At 38.1% G+C, this 22,079-nt stretch overlaps 3 protein-coding genes across 3 annotated transcripts; 2 read left to right on the top strand and 1 right to left on the bottom strand.

Moving 5' to 3' along the window:
- Positions 1-264: 264 nt before the first annotated feature.
- LOC102804645 (uncharacterized) lies at positions 265-6,300 on the bottom strand. The gene is made up of 2 exons (XM_085496867.1): positions 6,133-6,300; positions 265-4,574 (listed from the first exon to the last, which is right to left on the bottom strand). The coding sequence occupies exons 1-2, from the start codon at positions 6,261-6,263 to the stop codon at positions 3,530-3,532; spliced, it is 1,176 nt and encodes a 391-aa protein (XP_085352993.1). The 5' UTR covers positions 6,264-6,300; the 3' UTR covers positions 265-3,529.
- Positions 6,301-6,523: 223 nt separating this feature from the next.
- Positions 6,524-9,383, top strand: LOC144363028 (uncharacterized). Its single transcript, XM_078013950.2, has 2 exons — positions 6,524-7,121; positions 7,985-9,383. The coding sequence occupies exons 1-2, from the start codon at positions 7,000-7,002 to the stop codon at positions 9,171-9,173; spliced, it is 1,311 nt and encodes a 436-aa protein (XP_077870076.2). The 5' UTR covers positions 6,524-6,999; the 3' UTR covers positions 9,174-9,383.
- An 8,131-nt stretch (positions 9,384-17,514) lies between these two features.
- Positions 17,515-20,403, top strand: LOC100374895 (uncharacterized). The gene is made up of 2 exons (XM_002740217.2): positions 17,515-17,686; positions 18,866-20,403. The coding sequence occupies exons 1-2, from the start codon at positions 17,580-17,582 to the stop codon at positions 19,992-19,994; spliced, it is 1,236 nt and encodes a 411-aa protein (XP_002740263.1). The 5' UTR covers positions 17,515-17,579; the 3' UTR covers positions 19,995-20,403.
- The last annotated feature ends 1,676 nt before the right edge of the window (positions 20,404-22,079 follow it).

Raw genomic sequence — 22,079 nt, 5'->3', positions numbered from 1 at the left:
GTGAGATGTTCCATGTATGCACTCCAATTCCAATGATGTAGACTGGTGACTAGCGCCCCCTGGTGTGTATTTGTTAAATCAGAAAAACCTTGTATATTGTGTTGTGAATTATTGTATTTATAGATAATACCACAGTGTAAGGCCTGCTTATTTCTATTGAGAGGGCCACCAACAGAACTCGTACTGGACAGGGAGTTCTTTCACTGCCAGAATAGGGTAGACAAGACAATAGTACTTGAAATTAAATACACATACATCAAAATATAAAGTTAAAGCTCCTGGCTTTAATATTTCTCAAAATAATTACAAGAAACAAAACACAGAATATTACAATTCATAAATTCACTAAAGTAGAGGATTGCGAAGAGAAGTGTGCATTGGTGATAACTCACAGTTCCAGGATGTAGAAATGGCTTCTGCAACTCAACAACGAAGAAACACGGGAGTCTTGCTTGCAGGAGAACGCTGTTATTCTGGAGGGCAGTTCATGCAAATCTCACAGAATGATAATTAAAGCGAAAATGGCCCAGATTCAGGTACACCACCTGGGTTTCTACAGGAGTCAATCAGAATGTAGTCTTGCCAGCAGCTGTCTCACAATGACACGCATGCAGTCACGTAGGCAAGTCAGTAGATCGTAAACATCCTTTGTTATGTAAATCACAAGCACACCTGGTAGATTCCAATTGTCCTTCCAGAGTTGTAAACAAGTATGACCGTCAATCACCTTTATGGCAGTTACCGCATTGCAATGCACACCGTTTCTTCCCATGATTCCATGCACACTTATATTTGCAAGGTTTGAGGTAATAGAAAAAAAACATGCACTGAAGGATACATTTCCCTCTTCACTTGTGACACAGTACGTTTTGCTAAACGGTGAAAATAACAGAGACACATAAGCATGCTACCGGAGAAGTTTAATATTATAATTAATAAACAACACTCATAATATATTAATTATACACAGTTTAAACTCTACCTTCGTGATCATAGTCAAATGTATACCTGTTAATTCAGACATTACACCAGCGCGTCGATCGATACTCCCGCTGTACTGTATCTCCCTCTTCACTTGTGACACAGTACGTTTTGCTAAACGGTGAAAATAACAGAGACACATAAGCATGCTACCGGAGAAGTTTAATATTATAATTAATAAACAACACTCATAATATAGTAATTATACACAGTTTAAACTCTACCTTCGTGATCATAGTCAAATGTATACCTGTTAATTCAGACATTACACCAGCGCGTCGATCGATACTCCCGCTGTACTGTATCTCGGTATCTTCGTAATAACCTCATATTATATCCCAAACGATAATCAACGTATTTTACCTATATGAATTATATATTTTGCAAACAGTGTGTACTTTAAAGACCGATGAAATATTATGTCGTCCGGAGAAACCCATAGTTTGCGAATCCGTCTGATATTATATATTCTGTAATTCATTTCACATAGATTAGTTTCTTAGCTCTCAAACTATTCGATAAATTACATGTTACTAGTTTCTCTGATCGTTTAAAATGAACAATACAAAACAGAGTTTTGCAGGAGTTGTAGTTGCAATACCTGTCATTTGAACGAACAGCTGTAGTTTGTAATCACACATATCATAATTGATAAAACAGAATTATATCATTTGTGATATAAAACAATCATTAATCGTAGCAGACCACAGCGTGTAAATGTGTTGTACTCTACATGGACTGTCTGTAAAATATGCATATTGAATATATGTAAATACAAGAAATTAGCATAACTACTATTATATTGAGGAGCCTTGCTTCGACACATTGCTTGAAGATCTTGCGTTTACCTTAGCTTAGATATGTCGCTTTTTAATTGTATGTACTGAAAAATGACGTCATATTTAGGCTAGAGAGGAAATTGGTGTCTATGTAAATACTTGGAGATTTGTAGAGCGCATTGTGTTCAGGACGTCTGCGATTGTCATTCGTTAGTGCACCAGATTCGTGCTGGCATTTCAGTAATCGCGATGTGTTTCACGCAAACTTCAACTTTTAGCAAATAACACAAGGAAGAACTACCTACGTAAGAACCCGTATCTTTGCCCAGACATTTGAAAACGTTTCAAAGTTTGATTTTCAAAAATTGATCATTTCAATTTTTGTCTGATAAATTTATAAATTTGTCAGTGTATAATACATAATCAAGTTTTTGTCAGTGAGTTACTCGACTGTGAGAAGTTCATCGTTCGAATATTCATAGGATATGGCTGTGATTGCTCACGGGTCCCATAGCTCCCCTCTCCTTTTAGTGTATATTGCTCGTATAATATACACTATACAAATTGAGTATTTACAATATCAAAATTATATTTATATGTGGCATACTATATGTAATTAGTCAAGTATATGTGAGATTTTCCAAACAGAAAAATACTTAGTTTAGATTGGCACAACATCTCTAAGTTTCAAATCTCTGGAAGTTGCAATTTCTAGACCGTTTACTAAGCTTCCCCTTCATACCAGGAATAATAAAGTTGCAATAATTTGCATTAAGATGGCAATTTATCCCTATATGTTCACGGTAACCTAGGGGAGGAGATTTTGGAGATTACGTCATCACTAAAACAAATAGTACACTTTTATCATTTATGTACAGCGTTACAAATTATGTACTTTGTTGGAATAAATGTATGCATGTTTTCTCACATTTTCTGGGTGTTTTTTTTTTATTTTGATTCACTTTTGGTACTACTTTGACATCATTACAGCGTTACGCAAAACTCGTTTTACTATTGTGAGTGTCCGTGCAAGAACTCGCATCTAATTTATAGTGAACTATTATACTAGGTATCCATGCAACATGAGAATAATGTGCAATAAAATATCTATACAATAAAATTCACAGGAATTACCAATCTGTCTTGCTTCTCGTACGTTTTAAAGTTTTAATATCCATAACGATATATTCAACGTCCATTATGATGCTACTCGCTGAATGCGCTCTTAAATCCGGATTGTACACATGCCGTGTCTTACCAAATGAAATTAACCACATTCAATTATTTATCACGTGAACGTAAATTTGACGAGAATAATACATTAACCCGTACCGTTTCGGGTTTTTACATCCACGGCCGTGTCAAATAGAATAATACTGGTCGTATTTGCACCCTATAACCTTCATTTCATTCACAGACTGTTTGAATATTACAGTCCAGTTGAATGGTGTACGTCGTGTCAAAAGGTAACTTTTTGTTCGTGGCACACAGATCAACCTCACAACCTGAACCTGCTTTAACTGCAAAAGTTTTTTGAGACCTAACTCTGGGACTTTACGTATCGTGGTTCTGATAAGCGATTTGGTGGGAGGGCAGGGCGCCCTCATGAGACGTCATCGAGCTTTCGCGTTCCATGCTTTTTTCTCAACGATTTAGTATGCGGACAAGGTCGTCCTCACAACGCCCTTCCAAATAATTTGTGTTTTTTTTTTCAAAACACACTGTGTATTAAACTTCCCTCTCACCCTAATAACTGAATTGGTGGATGATCAGGACATTTTTGAATAGATTTCTTTCTGTTCAATAAATATTTCCATTGCTTTTTGATAAATTTTAAGATCATAATGAAGTGCTTGGGAAACATCGGAGTCCGCTTCAAGTTGTTTTTTCAATTTTTTTATAATTCGATCTCGATCTCCTTTTCCTTTATAGTCAGACTGGTATGTAACAAGACTATTACATTGATCATAGAACGGCAGACCGTACACTTTTTGTAAAAGTTTCAACGACATAGCAAAATCTTCAGTAACTCCGATCACCGCAAACCACTTCTTTAAATTCCCCAAGACATATTCGAGTAAGGCCTCCTTCTCTGCCCTGTCCAGAACCCCTTCCAGGTAAATTTTTTGTCGGTACCAACACGGTGCCGATAAAGGAAACGAGACCACATCAGATTGGTCGTCATAGGAACCATGAGAATTGACAACGTCATCTGAGAAGTTTGCGCAGAGTTTTGTTGGGTTATACAGAAGTTGTCTGAAAAAGTAACTACCTTGCAGTAATGCCCATTGTTTGAGTGTCGAGGTTGTAGGATTGGCGCCCTCACACAACGGGTCTACAACGTTCATCCTGCAATACTCGTAGCTGGATATGACGCGCTCGTATGGGTCCCGCAGCATGGTGAAATACGAACACTTGTTGTTATGAAAATCATCACAAACACCAAACGCGTTCTCCCCTACGTAACATTTCTTGTCTCCTCTACCAATGATTATTTCATTCTCAATATGGTCCGCCCCGTTCTTATCGTAGATTCCGACACATCTAGGCACCTTTTTTCTGTCCTTTCCCCTGATTTTTTTCAGACATATTTTAACAGTTGATCCGCCGGCTTTCTGGTGATGCAGGAATACCATGGTGTTGTTGTGAGACGCTGTGTCATAGTCCTCAATGCGCCCTCTATATATGAAGTAGTTTGGGTGGTACGACGTTCGTTCGAACCATGGGTGTTTGGAAATTACTCTAGATAACACCTGTCTTCTCCTGTGTTCCAGTGCGCCTTCATCGAAAGCTGTTGTGACTTTTTCATCGATTCTGAGAAATGAAAAGTGTGTGGTATACAGTAATGAATAAGCCATCTAAATAAGCAATGTATATGTGTTGCGTAAATTGGGTTCAAAACAGTGGTGCATACCCTAATACTTCTACTATATGGAAGTACCACCTCGGACCACCTCACCCCTCATAAAATATATATCTACCTATGGACAAATCCTCGAACAAAAAAAAAAAAACTGTTGCCACTTTCTCGTAAATATCTGACCCCGGGCAACTTAACACGTTTCTTAAGATAAAATATAGATTCTGACATATTAAATATTTTTGTATTCCATTGGGACATTAACGAACACGACCAATGAGAATACACGCGTCATCCTACAAATTGATTACTTGTGGATATTAGTGCGGAGATTTTGGAGCTGGAGTTTCCATGACTAAAATATCAGACCACGAAGGACATGAGAGAAGGGAAGTGAATAAATATAATCAGTCCCCTCTCCGATTCGTCCGTTTTTCATGCGATTTTGACAGGCTATTTGCCCATCCAAAATGTAGGATTTTGGTTTACTCAGTTTCTCGTATCCAATTGTTCGTCTCGCGTGCGATTGACTCGGTAACTTGTATCCTGCATGGTGTCCATCCCAGTGGCAAAGACTCGCAGTTCATTTACTCAAAGACTATGACGAGTAATTATTGCGAATCACCAGTGCGCACAGGTCCATGGGAAAGAAGGTATCATATCATATCACCAAATAGGTAGGATTTTTTAAGCTTCAGTTATAAAAAAAAATCAGTGACCCGTAGTTCTGAGTGAATTAAACAATTCTAAAGTGTGTTTTTTTTTTTTGCTTCTGAGATTTTTTTCAATCCGTAGAGAGTTTCTACTGAGATTTAGTTACACGAAAATTGTATCAATAAATTGGAGTTTTTCATTTGTTAAACGTTTTTTTATGAAGAACGAAAACCCAACGTTATGATTGTGATGTTTTGACATATATGAAACCGTGAAACCGTACAATGGGGTGCAGCATTTAATGTCCATCGTGACTAGGATAAGTTAAAGTGACTGAATTATGCACGGATACACAGTGCAATAACACATGCTCTTTCACTGTTGCTAAGCGACTAATAATGTTCCACACATATAGCATAATACATGATTATCATGATTGATCACTATGACTATTGTAAATATAGAGCAAAGTGAAATAACAAAAAAAGACATAAATACAAAACAATTTGAATGCACAGTATTAGATCACATTCACCGAATCAAATATCACTTTTAACTTTAACCGACGTTGAATGACATTGTACATACAGACGCCGTGCATATAAAGGCTTTTTTGCCACAAAGTTTACTGTGTTTGAGATTATCTTTTTATCACAATGGCATTATGGAATAGGGTATATTAGCAATATTGAAATATTATCGCGCATAAGAAAGTTGGAAAAAGTACAGAAACCGTCTATCAGGTTGATACGCCAAAAATAGTGTAATGACGCGAATTTAAAAGAACGCATCACCTATAGTAATATGGCCATAGTGTGACTTCAAGCAAATTATCTTTTTAGTTTATATATTACCCACCGTTCATCAGCTCTGTCATTTGAAACCACGGTATGTAGTGTATAGAATAAAATCAGTGAAAATATCACGAAGGTTATCGATCTTATTATTCGGAGCATTCCATATGTCCGAAACGCCAATAGATTCTTCATCACTGTGTCATCACCTCGATGTGAATCCAATAAAACGCAAACCGGTTGGTAACGGGTGAATGTATATATATATATATGATTACTGTAGGATTTGGTGCAACAGGTGGCGATTTGCATGCCGTGAACTCTGACCTCGGTGTGTTTTGGTGCCATCCAATGACAGCAACCCCAACCGTTGCTATGGATCTATTCCGTGGTCTGGACATATAGACCGCTTATGATATAATATGTTCTTAAATTGAATCAGTACTGCTCGGTTACCGCCTTGGTTAGACTCGTCTCCAATAATTCATGAAAGATATGATACTTCTTTTTTTAAATATTCTCTATATCTGACTTCCGAGCATGACGCATACATTGATCAATGAGACTGGTGTTTATGGCGTCATTTGACCGATCGTTTTTCGCAGCAGCTGTGACATGGACATGGTGAACAATAGAATATGAGGTTTCAAGCGGAATCACGTGCCCGGGGTAACAAAATAACAACGTTTTTAGTTTTAGAGCGAATGTCAAAGACGAAATTAGCGGGCATATTAATGGCTGACTCCACGTCTACCACATCCCAGAGTTACGGTAACAAATTGACACCTTGACAACCTACGTTGCCTGACCACCCAAGCTCATCGAGAAACGCGAGTATTCACAGATCAAGAAACTGTGTTTTGTATATTTATCACCCGGTAGTGATATTTTTTGTTATTTTGTCGTCGTTTTTTTTTTTTAATTTTCACTCATGGCGGCCTCGGACACAATGGTGGTTAAGCGACGAATTAAGACAGAGCCTAGTTCTATGTTGGCGATTACTGTCTTCATATCCATAATCGGAACATACAGTTTAATAATACAATGTTTCAGGTAAGAATTATTCGCTCCATTCACATAGTAAGCCCAGGTACCGACTCCGATATATGTTAAGGTACAATAGAAAGACCCATACATGCATTGACACACATAATGCACTATGCAGATATTAAAGACACAAAATAATATACCACATATACAAATGTAGATTTCGCATTCACATAACAATGTCAATGTTCGTGGAGTATTAGCTGGTCGAGTGTATTCGTCATTTTTGGTTACATTTTACACCCGCAGACTTCTGTATATTTGTTTCATTTCACATTGATTCGATGACTCCTCTAAGCTCTGGTTCTACGGTTGTATATACTCGGTACAATGTGAGAACTGAAAGCTGGTATCAACATATTTCTATTTTCAGATTGTAGGAATATCCATTTTTTATTTTCAGATTGGAAGAATATCCATTCCTAATTTCAAATTAGAAGAATATCCATTCCTATTTTCAAATTGGAATAATATTTATTCCTATACACCTAAGTAAATTATGTCACTCACCTATTAGCAATCACACGTTTATGGCGAGTTACGTGTAGCTAAAATGGTGACGTCACGTGAAATATTATGTTATGAGGTGCAATATTTACACATATAAACAACACTTATACTGCGAGAGATTGTTTTTTGTTTGTCAGCTATGTGTCTGGTGCATGGGCAATAACTATATTACAGCATGTATTATCCTTGTTTTCTTATTTCGTACATTTGGCTTGGAATTATATGAAATAAAATATACAAAGAACTTGAAAAACTAATTTTGTTCAACCTTCAAAAAATAATGGAATGGGGCACACTTCGTATGTTAGTCATAAGAATGTTACTAATGTATTTGTTTTTATGTTTGTGCTCCCAATCAGAGACAATGACATACGTGAAATCAAACGCGATGATGCCGTGGAGCTCGCATCGATGCCTTTCTGGAACAGCACTATGATGGAAACGTCTACTTTAACAGTCACGACCACGTCCTTTACAGTGGAACGAAATGAAACAACAACAATCAAAACAAGTATGGAAGTTACGCTCGAAGATTTGCTGGATCGGTTTCCATGGATACAAAGAAAGCGTTTTACTCCAAACCATTTCATGTACCGTCACCGCGGTGAGACTTCTCCGGTGCCGAGTTATAAAGATCACAGTATCGTGTTTTTGCATAATCATAAATCTGGTGGCACCACTATGAAAACATGCTTACAGAAAATAATTGAAGTTCGATCGTTGGCGCCATATTACGGTTTGTGGAACGATAATGTCGTCCGGGCAATTGAAACCGCTAGGACACTGGAAGAAAAGTCTAGGCTTTACGTCACACCATACGCTTTCGGTCTGTGCGATACAATAGACGAACCACGTTGTTCCTATTTCACCGTACTTAGGGACCCCTATGAACGAGTCATCTCTTCGTACGAGTACTGTAAAAAAGCTCGCGTCGACCCGCACTGTGCCGCGAGCGATGCCAGGCAGCTTTCTTTGAAAGAGTGGGTTTTACACCAAGGAAGCTATTTCTTCAGACAGTTATTATTCAATCCAGAAGAAATTTGCTCGGACTTGACGAGACGGCAGCAAGTAGTCAAATTAATTGATAAGGACGAGTACCTGGGCCGGAAAAGACGATATCCGCCATGTTGGTATCGACATAAACTTCTTCTAGATGACGTCATCACCAAACAAGAAAAACAGGTTATCTTACAGTACATGTTAGATAACTTGGAAAACTGGTTTACTGCGATCGGAATTACAGAAGAATATGACACAACATTGAGACTTTTGCAAACCGTTTTCAAACTTCCATTTTACTGGCAGTGCTCGGGGTTAGTAGAACAACGAACAAAATACAGCATGCAGAAACAGTCTACGTTATCGAAATTCGACGCCATGGCCAAATCGAAACAGTCTATCGAGAATGACCCGGAAGTATTTAGCGCGTTGTACTATGATATCATGATCTACAGGAAAGCTATGGAAATTTTTGATATTCAAAAAAAGGTTTATTTTGGGGAAGTTATGGAGTCCCTCGGTAAACAGTTAAATAAAGCAAAACATTGAAAATTTTTTGTTTCTATGTACTGTCAATTTTATTTATTTCAGAAACAATATTTAAAGCAGTCAAACCCTGCACGATTATCTGGCATAATGGGTTTAGTGCATTAGCAGAACAGATATGTGTGAATATTCATAAAAGCCTTGTTTTCTTAACGCCACAATCTACTATTAAGAACGTAGAATAATCTAGAAATAAATTAGGAATATATCATCGCATTGGGCTCTGAATACATTTGTTAGACAGGGTGTGTGGAGGTTATATTCAAAGGGCGGCAGTCGTCGCGCCGCGTCTGATATGGGACTCATAGCGACGTATACAACGCGTGTAAAATACATTGTTTATTTACATGAAATTCGAACACGCGCTGCGCGACGACCACCGCGCTTTAACATTGCCGACAAGGATAACCCATGTTTCTTGCTTGTTATTGAAATGTTTCTAGTATCCTTGTGGGTACGATTTGGCATCATTCTGGTAGCACAACACTGTATTCACATAATGATGATAACGTACATTACCCCAATGTATTAGTAGTTTAGTGTCAGTGAAAAAAAAGCATGGGGAACGTGACGTCATGTTGCTATACCCGGATGTTATGCAGCAGCTTTTTTTTCAATCTAAATGATACAAAATGAGCGAAATACAATAATAACTATATCTGCTATTCAAATACAAATTGCTGCCCGCGCATTTTACAGATGTGTCACGGTGCACGTGTTGTTTGTGCATGATTGGTATAATTCCTCGGGAATTATGGATAAATTCAATCCGATACCCGGTACAGTACCTGAACGAGCCAAAGAAAACGCTACTAGTAAGTTAAGAACATCTATCTTATTTTATGCCTACTAAAAATAATATCTGAATTAAAATTGATCAAGGTCAAAAAAGGTCTTTATTGGCTCAGTTTAGAGTGAGTATTCTTCCTTTATAAATTAAAACTGATTGATTTCTAACTTGGCCATTGGGAATTTTTATTTATATGCAATTTTCTCTTCTCTCTCTAAACTCCACAAGTATTATTTCCAAACAAATGATATATATAATGGTTTTGATTCTTTAAATACAATTACTAGATTGGAACCATCAACGAATTCGAGCTGTGACGTATATTCAAAAAGTATTTACAAAGAGATGTCATGAATTTGTTTTCGCGTATCTGTTAACCGACTTAATTAACTGATTATTAGCGAATTGCTGTGTTATGTCTGTCATCGTGTAGGCCTATTTGAAGTTTTGGACGGAACTTGGCTCAGTGGTTTAGAACTAATTACAAGATACCGTCGCTATTCTGACATCCGTAGTTATTAATGTAGTGAACGATTAATCAAAAGATATGACGTATTCAGTACTTAGTGTGATTGGCTTTATGATTGAAGGTTACGCCCTAGAGTCTTTTTACTGCATTGTAATTGGTCAGAGTTTTGAAAATGAATAAAGAGAGTTTGAGTTGGTCTTAAAGAGTACTCTACGATAGACGCAGTCTGAGAGTAGAGAGAGACGCAGTCCGAGAGAGTCCAGGGGCGAGCCTTGAGGCAGTCCAGTCTTGGGCGAGTCTTGGGTCAGCCTTGCGAGAGTCTTGGGGATTTTTTCCCCAGGGCGCTGTGTCTGATAGAGTGCTCGATTGACCGACTAAGACGAGAGCTGAAACGTATTTCGTTGTGTGTGCCTTATTTGACTGTAAAGTTAAAGTGACTTTCCCGATCCCGTACCTCAAGGGGACGAGATAGAGAGACGAGACGAGTTCCCTCCCTGGCAAGTGTGGAGAACCCCGAGAGAGAAGATTTACCCCATGACACGTGGTGTGAGAACCCTGGGCATTGCGTCTTACGCACATTGACATCCTGTGAAGAAAAGTGAAATGGCGAAGATGTGTCTTTCTTGTGAACCGAACTAACTAGCAGCGATGGCAGAGACGACTCGGAAACTGCGTTTGACGACTAACGACTTTACCCGAACGACACCGATGTACAACGCTGAAGAGATGAAGATTTCAGAACCCCTTCGGAAGGACCAGTACCGGATAGGACTGTATAATTAAGAATTGAGCGACATTAAAGACAAGAAGATGAAAGAACGACCCGGACTAACGCGACAAAAGAAGAGACGCTTATAGACTTTGACTTTAGCTATTTGCTTAGAGAACCGCTGGTTGGACACTGTAACTGACACTGTATAACTCAAGGACGTTGAACTCTTTTCCACATTCCTAACCCTATTGCTCAGTAATGTAATGTATTGCTTGCTTTTCCTATCGTTTTTACCGTTTCTTTTAGTGATGTCGAATTGTATGTTATGTAAGCGCCCAGATTTTGTTTTGAAATGATATTTAGTGACGTTCGAGGTCCTTTATAACGATTTAAGCGCGCCTCAGTGGACAAGTATTTGCAACACAGTGTTTTGAGTTTTGTGAAGTTTCATGGAGTTTTTATGAGTTTATGAGTACGGAATATGATGGGAGGAGTGATGCCCCCACGTGTTTTTTTTAAGAGTTTTGAGATTTGTCGAGTACAGAGATATCGACGTTTCAAGAGTTGTTTTTGTTTATGTGTTGTTTCCGGAATACTTCTGACGCTTTTTTGAGTTGATATCACCTTTGTAACGTTTTTTAATGTCTTTTTGAGGTGGGAGTTTGGTGCGCTTATATATGTATTGTTTGATAACGCAAGCTTTTGTTCACGATTGACAGGTTTATATGTAATTCAGTAGTTTCTATCGTTTTGCTTTTCCGTCTTTTTGCCAGAGGAGTAATGTATTATGAAAGCGAATTTGTCTTTGCATTCTGTTTCCACGCCGTATGACTTTTGTTTAGATTAACGACTTGTGAGTTCAGTTGAAGTTTATAAGCGTATATGACAGGAGTTTGATTAATAGCTTTTTATTCATTGTTTATTACTTACCGCTTTGCAATGCTTTAACCGAGAGACGCATCCCTGGTAATCACGTGATCATGCTGTCGACTGCAGCGATTGGCTGATCGCTTGGTTACACCGCCACGCCTTAGTTTTTTGACCTTTTGATATAGAGTTTGTAACCTTAGTAACGGAGAAAGTGAAGCGACGGGTTACCTCAGCGAACTGTTTGAGAAAAGTGAGTCGATTGGTAGCCTTTCCCTTTTTTTTGATTTATAACCGTTGATATTTGAAACTTTATAACCATTGTATTTAGACTTTATAATCATAGTACTTAATTAGTGTGTTTTTCTCTTTTTGATTTATACCTTTTATTATTAGTATTGTATTTAACCCGTAGCGATGAGTAGATGACGGTATCTTTGATTTATGAACGTGCAATGCCAAGAGGCATATCTCAGTTTGGGTGAAGGGATGTGTCATGAATTTGTTTTCGCGTATCTGTTAACTGACTTAATTAGCTGATTATTAGCTGAATTGCTGTGTTATGTCTGTCATCGTTTAGGTCTATTTGAAGTTTTGGACGGAACTTGGCTCAGTGGTTTGGAACTAATTACAAGATACCGTCGCTATTCTGACATCCGTAGTTATTAATGTAGTGAACGATTAATCAAAAGATATGACGTATTCAGTGCTTAGTGTGATTGGCTTTATGATTGAAGGTTACGCCCTAGAGTCTTTTTACTGCTTTGTAATTGGTTAGAGTTTTGAAAATGAAAAAAGAGAGTTTGAGTTGGTCTTGGCGAATACTCCACGACAGACGCAGCCTTGGGCAGTCGAGTCCAGTCTGAGAGTCCGAGAGAGTCCAGGGGCGAGCCTTGAAGCAGTCCAGTCTTGGGCGAGTCTTGGTTCAGTCTAAGGGAGTCTTGGAGACTTTTCCCCAGGGCGCTGTGTCTTATAGAGTGCTCCAAAAGATCGACTAAGACGAGAGTTGAAACGTATTTCGTTGTGTGTGTCTTATTTGACTGTAAAGTTAAAGTGACTTTCCCGATCCCGTACCTCAAGGGGACGAGATAGAGAGACGAGACGAGTTTCCCCCCTGAAAGTGTGGAGAACCCGAGAGAAAGAGATTTATCCCCTGACACGTGGTGGAGAATCCGGGCAGGTGTTTAACACACATTGACATCCTGTGAAGAGAAGTGAAATGGCGAAGATGTGTCTTTCTTGCGAACCGAACTAACTGGCTCGATGGCAGAGACGAAACCGCGCTTGACGACTAACATCGTTAACAGTATGGCACCGATGAACGACGCTGAAGAGATGAAGACCTCTGAACCCCTTATGAAGGATGAGTACCGGATAGGACTGTATAATTAAGAATTGAGCGACATTAAAGACAGGAAGAAGATAAAGAACGACCCGGACTAACGCGATGACAAGAGGAGACGCTTATAGACTTTGATTAGAACTTTAGCTATCTGTGTATTGCTTAGAGAAATGCTCGCTGGACACTGTAACTGACACTGTGTAACTCAAGGAGGTTGAACTCTTTTCCAGAATCCTAACCCTATTGCTCAGTAATGTAATGTATTGCTTGCTTTTCCTATCGTTTTTACCGTTTCTTTTAGTGATGTCGAATTGTATGTTATGTAAGCGCCCAGATTTTTGTTTTGAAGTGATATTTAGTGACGTTCGAGGTCCTTTATAACGATTTAAGCGCGCTTCAGTGGACGAGTATTTGCAACACAGTGTTTTGAGTTTTGTGATGTTTTATGGTGTTTTAATGAGTTTATGAGTACGGATTATGAGGGGGAAAGTAATGCCCCAATGAGTTTTTAAGAGTTTTGAGATTTGTCGATGTACAGAGATATCGACGTTTCAAGAGTTGTTGTTGTTTATGTGTTGTTTCCGGAATACTTCTGACGCTTTTTGAGTTGATAGCACCTTTGTAACGTTTTTTAATGTCTTTTTGAGATGAGAGTTTGGTGCGCTTATATACGTATTGTTTGATATCGCAAGCTTTTGTTCATGATTGACAGGATTATATGTAATTCAGTAGTTTCTATCGTTTTGCTTTTCCGTCTTTTTGCCAGAGGAGTAATGTGTTATGAAAGCGAATTTGTCTTTGCATTCTGTTTCCACGCCGTATGACTTGTGCTTAGATTAACGAATTGTGAGTTCAGTTGAAGTTTATAAGCGTATGTGACAGGAGTTTGATTAATAGCTTGTTTATTCATTGTTTATTAGTTACCGCTTTGCAATGCTTTAACCGAGAGACGCATCCCCGGTAATCACGTGATCGTGCTGTCGACTGCAGCGATTGGCTGATCGCTTGGTTACACCGCCACGCCTTAGTTTTTTTGACCTTTTGATATAGAGTTTGTAACCTTAGTAACGGATAAAGTGAAGCGACGGGTTATCTCAGCGAACCGTTTTGAGAAAAGTGAGTCGATTGGTAGCCTTTCCCTTGTTTTTGATTTATAACCGTTGATATTTGAAACTTTATAACCATTGTATTTAGACTTTATAATCATTGTACTTAATTAGTGTGTTTTACTCTTTTTGATTTATACCTTTTATTATTAGTATTGTATTTAACCCATATGACGATGAGTGGCTGACGGTATCTTTGATTTATGAACGTGTTATGCCAAGAGGCATATCTCAGTTTGGGTGAAGGGATGTGTCATGAATTTGTTTTCGCGTATCTGTTAACCGACTTAATTAACTGATTATTAGCGAATTGCTGTGTTATGTCTGTCATCGTGTAGGCCTATTTGAAGTTTTGGACGGAACTTGGCTCAGTGGTTTAGAACTAATTACAAGATACCGTCGCTATTCTGACATCCGTAGTTATTAATGTAGTGAACGATTAATCAAAAGATATGACGTATTCAGTACTTAGTGTGATTGGCTTTATGATTGAAGGTTACGCCCTAGAGTCTTTTTACTGCATTGTAATTGGTCAGAGTTTTGAAAATGAATAAAGAGAGTTTGAGTTGGTCTTAAAGAGTACTCTACGATAGACGCAGTCTGAGAGTAGAGAGAGACGCAGTCCGAGAGAGTCCAGGGGCGAGCCTTGAGGCAGTCCAGTCTTGGGCGAGTCTTGGGTCAGCCTTGCGAGAGTCTTGGGGATTTTTTCCCCAGGGCGCTGTGTCTGATAGAGTGCTCGATTGACCGACTAAGACGAGAGCTGAAACGTATTTCGTTGTGTGTGCCTTATTTGACTGTAAAGTTAAAGTGACTTTCCCGATCCCGTACCTCAAGGGGACGAGATAGAGAGACGAGACGAGATTCCCCCCGACAGAGTGGAGAACCCCGGGGAGAAGATTTCCCCCCTGATAGAGACATAGCTTATTATATGAAATAAACGAATAAATAATTAAACGCCCATTATCATTGAAATTCACGTTCAAGTCCGCAGTGACACGCATGGCCACAGTCAGCTGGCACGCAAGTGATAATAAAATATATGCGATTATTTTACCGATATTTACTACATCTTGAATACGACTTGAAACTAAATTCATTTTTAAAAGTACCAGGATGTGTGACCTTTTAGAGGTCATGAAAGTGGCATATTCGTGATTATGGCCTGATTGATACCTTCGCTATATTGCCTGGGTGTTGGACATAATAACCGTTGACGTTGGTCGTTGTCGTCCATCAACGTCTTCGACGTTTTGCCATATTGCTTTCATATTCACACGGAGTGTGCCTTGAGATTTATTTATTTAATGTCATTATCCCTGATTATATTTTCATTCAAAATTATAAATTATGACATTACTGTAAAACAACACAAATATGATAATAAGTTGAATGCTAGCAAACCACCTAAAATGCAATTGGTCATGTAGTCCCTAACAAAGATCTGGTTTATGTGCCAAAATGCACTGTGTATACAGCTATTACTAGCGATAAACTAGTCGGAAGCAATAACATCAATACTCATAAATGTCGCCTGTCACATAAATATTTTTAAAATGACGTCAGTGTAACGCACACCATCACTCCATGCATGTACGTACACACTGATGATATCAGTAGACTTTGGAAATAGAGAGGAAACGAACGCTTCCGTTGTTCGGTTACAATATAAAAAACACACACAATCACCTGTTACATTTAAAACGCAGCGTAAATTTTCAACTGCGTAGCTTAGCAATCAGGAAGTGAAGCAACAATAACTGAACAAATTACGCAGAGCTTCTGTGGCGAGCTGAATTCTTCTCCATTATTTTTTATGTTAAGATACATTTTCATTGAAGCTCAGCTCATAGCAGTGTCGGTAAGATTAGCGAAATAAAAAGTATGGGACTAATATAGATTGTTAATTATCTGTGAATAGCACCAGAATTCATTGCTGTACTCCTTTCAGTTAATAACTACCAAGGTCTTACTTAACGCATGTACTGGACGCATATTAATATTTAATTTGGCTATTTTTTTTGATGATTACGTTATTATTATTATTAATGCATAATGTCACGTGATTTACGTTTGGCAAAGAACAATTTAAAATCCACCAAAACACCAATACCTCAATCATAGGAACGGATCATTGAGACTTGGATGTACTTCCTTACTCGATGTCGACCAATTTATTTCGATAATATTTAGAAACGGTAATTAATATGGTAATGTTACCGAAAAGGTATACATAATACAGGTAATTGTTTTTATCGCAATATTTTAATTGATTTAATATAAAAAAAATCATCAATATAAAATCAATATTTTAATGGCATGGGAATCACGTACTATATATGAATATCTAATAACATGTTTTTGTTTTTTATTCTCGCAAGCCTTAGATGCCACGCCCCTCAAGTATAGTAGCAGTATATATATTTGGACTGACACATACCACGTGTCAACCACTGAGAAGTCAGATTACATTGAATTCATCATTTTGATTTTTAATAGTATACATATAGAATATGTCTGATTAATTGGCGATCATATAGAAATATTAAAATAAAATGTAGGCATAGGACTGAATAGTACTTTTAAATTAATTATATGACGTGATAGGAGATTGATTTTGTCTGCCGAGACTCGCTCGATGACATTAAAAGCATATTGCGTCAGTCACATAACCCCGTCAGCTGTCGCCATCGTCGTCGACTGGGATCAGCCATTATTTTCTATAGGGGTGGCAAACCTTTAATTAACTTGACTTTCTTTATATTATATTATTATTTAAGATAGACTTTTAAAGGGAATTATATTCGTGTTACAAACATGTCGTATTTGTGTGTAATCTCATGAAAACGCAAATGGTCAATAAATAGCTCAAGATTTTTTCAAAACGTTAAAATAGTCATACATAGTGCTGTGTGCTATTTGTTACATTTACCGAAATCTTGCGAACAACGTTGAATGGCAATCTCCTTTCTATGCCAAATCGGCAACATATGTTGCCTGCAAATTATTATTTAGATTGCGCGTACTCAATGTCCAGCTAATTTGCATAATCCCACAGCTTGTGACAGCGGGGACTGGTTCGTGCGACGTTTGCTGATGATGACATCAAACTAGTTGGGGAACGCCATGGCACATATTCGCTATAAACGATCGACATGGTGTATGTTTTTAGGGACCTTGCTCGTTCTCTGGTGCTCGATTGGATTCTTCGCTCTGTTTAACTTTGTTTGGAGGTAAGAACAGGAAAAAAACATCGGATTGTTATTGTTGTTTAATTTGGGCGGTCAGTCGGCTGATACAAACACCCCCATTATGAATGCTAATGCTATGACTAACGCCATTAGTACTGTGCATCATACACATCATACAACATCACACTATGCAGTTCTGATTTTTCAACAAATCTATTAAATCAATACTCGTATGTCATTTTATCTAGTCACAGGAAATTACACCGTATTCACCGTATGTAAAATGTACTTCCCTCCGAATTATAACGGAATGACTTCCTTAAAGGGTGGTGGTCGTCGCGCCGCCTCGTTCCGATATTGGACCTATAGCGACGTATACAAAGCGTGTGAAATTCATTGTTTGTTTACACGAAATTCGAAAACGCGTTCCGCGACGACCATTACCCTTTAAAGTCTCCATCCTAATCTATGAGACTCCACGGGTTGATTCCATCCCACAATAATTTAATATGTCTCTCAAAATAACTATACATGTCCCGAAGAGGGGCAGGGTTAGGATTACTAAGTAGAGTTACAGGGGAGGGGGTCCTAGAGAACTCTTACCCCATCCCATAACAATTCAGTAGATTACGTGCATTTGCAAAGTGTTGTACCAATGGATGTAACATCACGTAAACTTAGGGAAATGAAAACTATCATTATATTTGTTTTGAACTTCAACGTACATTATGAAATACATTTACATCTCAGTGGTTTTCTGCTATATTCGGAGTATCCCAAGAGTCCTGATTTGCGTTTTTTGTATCTGCATATGTATAATTTTTTTGAGACGCTTGTTCATGTATTTACGTTGCCTATCTCTAAGCACCTAGAAAGGCGTTATTTTTAACGCCCTTCTCCATGCTGTGATACATCTTTTAACCACCGTCAGAAATTATAATTCCATGTACAATGCATGCCATATCATGTAATTCATCTAAGGCTTTTCTATTTCAGTTGTTTTCACCGCAATTGGTTCACACGTGTCAGTGATTTGAAAGGTTCACGCGGTGCTCACGCATACGTTGACCTTTGACACAGCTAGAATTCCATCTGTCATTCATAAAACAGAAAAAGCGTCCGAAAAATCCTATAAATGTGAAGATACATAAAAGTATATTATTGTCTACATTTCTGTATTTACGATATCAAACTCAACATTTTTCTGTTATTACTTCACAGAAATCCATCCTCTTACTCCAACGAGTTTGTACGTAACGAACTAGCGACCTCCTTCCGTGGAAAACAATACATATTGGAACAAATGCAAGAAGTACACGGCAAAGAAATGAAAACATTGATCGACAGGTACCCGTGGCTGTACAGAAAAAACTTTGTGCCAAACCACTACACGAAGCGAGAGTGGGTGGAGACTGCGCAGACGCCCGTCTCGGACGATAGTAATTTTACGATAGTGTTCGTGCATAATCAGAAGTCGGGAGGGACCAGCATTAAAGAATGTATTGATAAGATTACTACCAGAATGTCGTTTCCTTCTTATGTCGGAATATATGATGACATCAGGCCAAAAAGGACTATATCCGACATGATAGGGAGGGTAGAAACGATGGCCAAATCGAACCACCCTAAAATGCCCAAGTTCTTTGTGAGTGAAAATACGTTCGGTCTGTGCGATGTTTTGGATGATCGCCCTTGTTCATACTTCACCTTGATGAGGGATCCTTACGACAGAATCGTATCGTCCTATCAGTTCTGTAAATACCAGCTTGACGACCCGCTGTGTTGCGCCACGGACGCTAGGTTCTTGAGTATTAAAGAGTGGGCTTTACACCAGGGAAGTTATTTCTTCCGGCAGCTGCAATTTAACACCATAGATATTTGCTCACCGGAGGCTTACAGAGAACTGATCAGACCAAGAATGGATCGCGTGAACTACAAAGGTCGGGACGCCAATAAGCCGCCGTGTTGGTACAAACACAAGGTGTTATTAGAAAGCATGGATGAGGCTGACCAGAAAATAATTTTAGAGTACATTCTAGCGAATTTGGAAACATGGTTCAGCGTAGTCGGAGTCACGGAACATTTCGACGAATTTTTGAGGTTACTCGAACACACTTATGGTCTGCCGTTTCACAAGGAATGTTCGGGCCACTTGGCGATGAAAACTGAGTATTCGACGTGGTTGCAGGGGAGGATGAGAAGCGATTTGATGGCAGCCCGGAAGAAGGAGCTGATGGAAGATAAAGAGATACAGCGCGCATTGTACTATGATGTGAAAATTTACGAAAAACTTCAAGAAATATATCAAGCTCAAAAAGAACATTTAGAAAAACTTGGAGAGTGGAAATAAATTGTAAAAAGTGTCATTGAAATACCTTTTAAACAAATACTGTCATTTCCATAAACCCAGGGTCCACATTTTACGGTTCATGTATATAAGTAATTTGTTGTAAACTGCAGACGACTGTTATCCAGCCGATTTTCCAGTTCAATCACGATGACTGTGAATCTGACGTCACCGCGTGCTACCCGGCTTTCATTGGACATAAAAGCGTTTCGCGGAATAGAATGGTACCAATGAACATTCACGTTAGAACCACCAATCATAGGTTATCGTTTCAATTTCAATGAAACGTATTTATAGTTTATATGCGAGAGCTGTTTACAAAACGGGGATATATTCATGTGGAAATGATAATATTAAAACAACAGCAAACAATATCGATTCGGGAATAAACAGTTTGCGGCAATACCAAAAATGACGTGCTCTAAAATTCAATTCCCGAGACACTTGTAGCATCATAGCATGCACAAAGAAGTCTTCTTGATATATTGCCTGTAATCACTGTATTTGCATAAATACCGTCTATAAGATCAGTGAATTCGAAATGGGTCAAAAAATAATTGCTGACATATCACAATAAGCTAGTGAGTGCGGAATATTCGGGGTCGAGTTACATTTGAGCAGCGTCTTTGCACTTATTTAATTTTTTCTTCTCTTAGTTTGCACTGCATTGTTCTGATTCCAGCCTAGCTTTAATCAGAGCAATGATAATGGCCCACGTCGTACTCGTACTCAACAACGACCACATCTCTTAACAGTAAATATAAAATAAATTTAGAAAATAATTGATGGCATAAAAATGATGCGAGTGAGTTTGAATATGGATGAACCATTTATGTCTTCTGTTGGAATATTCGGGATACTGCGCAGGTTATGGGTCAATTTACTGATTTACCGAGTAGGGCTGCATTTGAGCAGCTACCATGCACATAATTCTCCTTCTATTTGTTTGGGCTGCATTGTTGTGATTCCAGTCCACACCACTCGTACTCAATTATGACCACATTTCGTAGCCAGTCCACAATCAACTGAAAAAAAATAGAGGTAGCTATTGGGGACAATACACAAGAATAATGAATTGAAGGTGATAGTTATTCTTTTGAAATTATTCAATAAAATAAAATACAAATGACGACGATACCCATCTACTGATTTCCATAGAACAATTGAAATCCACATATACTGTTAAGGACGGTTGGTCACCAATCCACGACAGGAGACACGCGGAAATGGTTTGTGTTTACTTGAAATGAAGATGACTATACTGGGATATATTTCTGAGATGTGTCACACATTCCAGCATATAAACAGTGTACTCCTTTTGTGCCCATGAATTACTGCTTCAACCAATCAATTTGTTGGTATTCGTACTTCCTATATTTTCCCCTAACAACATTGAGCTGTGCTATGTAAATAATACATTAACTGTAATTATTAAGTTTCTATGAATAGTAGATAAATAAATTTCCATAATTGATATATGATCAAAATGACTGATTTGTATGGGTTGTGTGTAATGGTGCGCATCATGGTAAGCGCAGGCCAATATTTATTTGTTTACACTCACAGTCAGCTGGCGCACACGTGATAATAAAATAAATGCGATATTTACTATATGGGGGCTTTGCCGGGGTATTTGAAACCGAAATTTTCATCTAACTGTAAGGCCGTCGCTGATTGGCTGCTGAGCGGGATTGAAATTTGTTGGTTTCAAATACCCATAGACGAAATACTCCAGGAAAGTGTTCCATGTTCTTCGTGTAATTAGGTGTTAGTATTTAAGGGATTTTTACACACAAAAACGACAAATTCGGTCGAATTTTGTTATCGGTTGGCTTAATATTACCTCAATGGATCGTATTTTTGTCCTGTTTTGTAGGAATCTGAAAAATGCGTTTCACAACTTGTCTCTTATTCAGTTTTATGCACAGTCACTTGGGGGCTGAAAATCAATAAATACTAATTTTCAAAAACAAATCATCCGCTATACGTATATAAATATACGTTTATAAATATATAAATATACGTTTATTTATATACGTATAGCGGATGATTTTTTTTTTTGAAAATTAGTATTTATTGATTTTCAGC

Source organism: Saccoglossus kowalevskii, chromosome 3 (genome assembly GCF_978046115.1).
Source record: "Saccoglossus kowalevskii chromosome 3, keSacKowa6.1, whole genome shotgun sequence".
NCBI classification, from domain to species: domain Eukaryota; kingdom Metazoa; phylum Hemichordata; class Enteropneusta; family Harrimaniidae; genus Saccoglossus; species Saccoglossus kowalevskii.
Note: the sequence above shows the minus strand (reverse complement) of the source record. Positions and strands in the feature narration are given on the sequence as shown.

Coding starts and splice junctions, on each gene's coding strand:
- LOC100374895 (XM_002740217.2), top strand. CDS start 17,580: ATGGCACATATTCGCTATAAACGATCGACATGGTGTATGTTTTTAGGG. Junction 17,687..18,865: donor CTGTTTAACTTTGTTTGGAG/GTAAGAACAGGA, acceptor ATTACTTCACAG/AAATCCATCCTCTTACTCCA.
- LOC144363028 (XM_078013950.2), top strand. CDS start 7,000: ATGGCGGCCTCGGACACAATGGTGGTTAAGCGACGAATTAAGACAGAG. Junction 7,122..7,984: donor TTAATAATACAATGTTTCAG/GTAAGAATTATT, acceptor GCTCCCAATCAG/AGACAATGACATACGTGAAA.
- LOC102804645 (XM_085496867.1), bottom strand. CDS start 6,263: ATGAAGAATCTATTGGCGTTTCGGACATATGGAATGCTCCGAATAATA. Junction 4,575..6,132: donor AATGACAGAGCTGATGAACG/GTGGGTAATATA, acceptor TTCATTTCTCAG/AATCGATGAAAAAGTCACAA.